The sequence below is a fragment of the Anticarsia gemmatalis genome, chromosome 17, assembly GCF_050436995.1.
Source record: "Anticarsia gemmatalis isolate Benzon Research Colony breed Stoneville strain chromosome 17, ilAntGemm2 primary, whole genome shotgun sequence".
NCBI lineage: Eukaryota > Metazoa > Arthropoda > Insecta > Lepidoptera > Erebidae > Anticarsia > Anticarsia gemmatalis.
Genome location: NC_134761.1, coordinates 1,106,585 through 1,110,922, shown reverse-complemented (window position 1 = coordinate 1,110,922; position 4,338 = coordinate 1,106,585). Strand labels below are relative to the sequence as shown.

At 47.9% G+C, this 4,338-nt stretch overlaps 1 protein-coding gene across 1 annotated transcript; it reads right to left on the bottom strand.

The window, feature by feature from the left end:
* Positions 1–432: 432 nt before the first annotated feature.
* On the bottom strand, positions 433–3,492 carry LOC142980167 (uncharacterized). Its single transcript, XM_076125498.1, has 2 exons — positions 1,493–3,492; positions 433–1,395 (listed from the first exon to the last, which is right to left on the bottom strand). The coding sequence occupies exon 1, from the start codon at positions 3,490–3,492 to the stop codon at positions 1,651–1,653; it is 1,842 nt and encodes a 613-aa protein (XP_075981613.1). The 3' UTR covers positions 433–1,395; positions 1,493–1,650.
* Positions 3,493–4,338: the final 846 nt, after the last annotated feature.

Here is a 4,338-nt window from a genome sequence, read left to right as displayed (position 1 = left end):
CCTTTTCTATACGCATGTTGTTGGGGATGTAGTGGGTTGTTCTTTAGTACTCCATCCCTTAGGTATATGTCTACAAGTCTTTCCAGTGTTTTTAAAAGGAATGATGTAAGACTGATTGGCCTGAAAGCTTTGGCATGAGTGTAGTCCTCCTTACCTGGTTTGGGGAGGAAAACTACCTTTGCTTCTCTCCACAATTTGGGTATGTATTTGAAAGCTATACAGGCTCTGTAGATTGGTAATAGGTGTTTTATCGTCTCGTCTTTTTGCCATTGTAGTAGCGCCGGGAAAATCATGTCTAGCCCCGCTGATTTGAATGGCTGGAAGCTTTTTATGGCCCATGCCATCCTATCCGCGGTTACTATTTTGTTGGCGATTTCCCAGTCTAGGGTTGTTGGTGTGTTGTGGTGCTCGTCTGACCAATCAGGGCCTGATGTCATCAGACAGCCTGGAAAATGTGTTTCCAGCAGTATTTCACACGTTTCTTTGTCGTTATTTGTGTAGGTGCCGTCTGCTTTCTTAAGAGTGCCCAGAAGATTCGGGTTCCCTTTGGAAAGTATTTTCTTTATTCTTGCGGCTTGGTTTGTCGAGTCTATGTTGCTACAGAAGTTGTGCCAAGATTCCGTTCTTCGAAATCTGATGCGCTTCTTATAGTGTTTTTGTGCAATTTTGTATTTGTCCCAGGCCTCAGTAGTTCTGGTGTTTTTTGCATGGTTAAAAAGTGTCCTGAGACCCTTTCGTAGGCGTTCAAGTTCCGGCCCCCACCATGAACTTTTCCCGGGGTCTTTGGATATTGAAGTGGGGCATGCGGAATGATAGCTATTCAGCATGCTTTTGGTTAAAAGTGCTACGTTTAAATCTATATTATTAGTACTGAGAGTGACGTCAGTTACTGGTCCGTCACTTAGTGCTTTAGTAAGTAAGTTTGTGTACCTTGATATATCTGTTTTTCGGGGGTTGCGATATAGGTCAGGGTCTTTTTGCTTGTGTTGAATTTGAAAGCACACGCGGCGGTGGTCTGCCAGTGATGGCTCGTTTGATACGTGCCAGCCCGCAATCAGATTTGCAGCCGCGTGTGTTGCCAAGGTGATGTCTATAATGGTTTGATACCTTGAGCTTACAAAAGTGGGTTCAGTGCCCCTATTTATAATGTTTAGGTTTGTTTGAAATAGGTATTCGGCTAATGACTCACCTCTTTTGTTGGTATCCTTACTTCCCCACAGAGGATGGTGTGCATTACAGTCTGCAGCGATGATCAGCTCCCAGTCTTGTGTTTCGCAGTGTTGTACAAGTTCGGCCAGTTCTCTTGTTGGAGTTTCGCCGTCGCTCGGCATGTACACTGAGGCTAAGACTAGGGTTGTGTTATTTTCTGTGTGGATTGTCACTGCAGTGAGGTCTCTAGAACAGAATTGGTTTAGTAGCGTGGTTGTTATGGTGTTGGGCATGAAAATGCAGGTTCTCGGTTTGTCGACTGAGGGTTTTACCAGTAACTTACCGCAGATATTGCTTAGACCGCAGATTTTGTTGTTTCTGATCCACGGCTCCTGGATCAGGGCGACGGTCTTGTTGTTAACCTCCAGTGCTCTGCGTAGAGTGGCCGCCGCTATTTGTTTGTGCTGGAGGTTGGTTTGTATAACATTTATGTTTAGGGGACTACGGGCTACGCAGGACGTCATCTTCGTCACTGGTAGTCCCCTTGTTCTGCGGCGGCGGGTCTGTCTCCATCTCGCTCGAACCCTGTTGGGGAGCAGAGGTGGACGGCTCGGGACCGGATGCGGCCCCCTCCGTTGACTCCTCCGTCGCCGTTGGTCTGCTGCTGCTCGTGGCTTGTTCCTCCGAGGTGAAGAACCTGATGTAGCCACTCCCAGACATGTGCGCTACTCGGCGATCACGGTCCAGGATGGCTTGCTTCTGGTCCTCAGGAATTCCAAGGATAAGATGCACTATCTTCTCCTTGGAGTTCACCTCTTGTGGTTTGTCATCCACCGTCATGTCGTAACACTGCCAAGAGTCTACTTTGTACCAGGGGTTCTGGGCACAAAGGACTCTCTGCAGTGTAGCAGCTTCGGTGATGCGGGTGTGGATGAGAAGCCCAGCCTTCAGCTTCTTTTTCATTTCTGACTGCTTTATGACAGTCAGAGTGGTTCCGGGGACTGGTGACGCAATGTTCCCTATTTCTTTGCCCAGCCAGTCGAGAGCATTTGTGTCCTCACACCACATCGCTAAAGCCCCGTCCAGAAGGAAAGGGCGGCCGCGGAAAGATGGAGCATGTACACTCGGAGACGGCGGAGCCAGTACAGCTTGCAGGATGCTATCATCGATAGCTTCCCTCAGCTGATCTGCCTGGCTTTGCGAGAGGTCCCTAGGCGGGACGGTGATAATCGCTACTCGCAGATGCGATTTGTTCGCATCCGCGTAGCTCATCGCCCGCTTCGGTTTCGCGTCGGTTTTCGCGCGTTTGGCTTCCCCTCTGGGAGACTGAGTATCGTCCAGACGAGACCGCTTCGAAGAAGCGCGCTCGTCCGGACCATCCCCAGTCCCAGACTGCTCCTTTTCAGGTGCAGTGGGAGCCGTCGCAGCGTTCCGCCGACCACGAGTTCCTCTCGGTGTCCGTCTCTTACTCGACTTGCTGGGTGGTGGTGGTGGTGGTGGTGCTGGTGGTGCCGTTTTAGGCTCTCCTGAGGTGGAGGGCTGAGGGTCGCGCTGCGTTGCCGCTGCTGCGGTTGCCGTCTCGGCTTGTGTTGCGTTTTTGGGCTGAAGGTGTTCCCTTCTCGCGCGCCTGTTGGGGCGACGGCGTTCCGGTAGTTCCTTCAGCCTTTGTTTGGATTTTGCAGGGGCGGTAGGTTCCCTTTTGCAAGGTCGCTTATGAGCGGCTACCGTCCACTGCGAAGTAGTGTTTATTCCCTTTTCGGGTGACGAGGAGATGGCCTCGGCGAGGCCAGAGAGGTCCAGGCTTCCGCCTGGTTTTGGGCACAGTTTGTCCCCCCCAGAATACGTGGGACGGACCGAGCTAGGCTCGGTGAGGGATTCTCCACTATCAGTGGTACCCTCCTGGGGTAATTTTCTATGCGACTGTGCGTTCATTATATTTTGAAGGTTTTTGTTTGGGCGAGATTGGCATAGGATGCCAGAAGAAGAGGGGAGAAAAGAAGAAGAACTCACACTACCCGCCCAAGGTAAGTGTGGTACAATTTTTTGGGGGTATTTGGTGCCCCAAGGCTCTGTGTGCCTGAGTGGATAATGCGCCGCCACGGTTCGGCTATGCGGGATTGGTTTAGGGATAAGTGGGAAAGGAAAAGGTTTGGATATAGAGTACCGGCCAGAGGTTTTTGTTGTGCCAATTACAGAGGGTAATTGGCCAATAACGGGCAGCAACCTCGGGAAGGATAGTCCACTGGCCTTGTTTAGGGGATCTTTGCGACTTGCGCTACTCCCTAAACCATTTGCTAGACCCGGCATCGGACAGATGTCGGGAGTAGGAGAATCATCAAGCATTGCGGTAATGCTTGACCATTCCCCCGCCCATTTGAATGATAAAATTATGTAGCAGTTGTTACAAGTAGCTTTCTGTGGTCTCTACCAAAACCATATCATCATAATCATCATTGGCATGTGTCCATCTATTGCCAATCGTTCATTATGGGCAAAAAGTATATTCCAAATTACTTAGTATAAAAATATTAAATACTTTCAGGTTTTTGTGTGAAACATGACATTATACTGCCGTTAAATTTAATAAAGCTTCTTCCAACTATGTTGGAGTCGGCTTCCAGTCTCAACAGACACGTCTGAATTTTATACAGATTTTATATGGATACCAGAATTTTATATGGAGCGGCTGCTTATCAGATCTCCATAGCCCAGTTACCTGGGTTAAAACACGATACCCTTCGGTAAGACTGGTTGTCAGATTTTCACATTTTCGTAAACACCCTACACAAATTAGGTACAGGCGAGTAGGCAATAACAGTGAGTCTCCACTAATCTATCTCGCAGTATCAATATTAGCGCGACGCAATCATTGCGTGTTGGTGACCTCACGAGCAAACACGGCGCAATTAGGTTTGATTTGCGTATTCGGTTACTAGAGCCACCTACATCCCTTCATAGGTCAATGAACCTATCTTAATTAACACTATATACAAATAGCTAAAAAAACATAAATATATAAAACAATGAAGATGGGAAGCGCGTCGTAGTATTCCTCCACATCGCTGTCCATCGTAAATCATTAACAATGTAAATTAAGACTATTTTTAATGTTGTAAATAATATATTGTAAATAAAACAACTGGTAATAAAAAAAAGAACCTATCTTGTTTGTAGGTAAGAAATAAAATA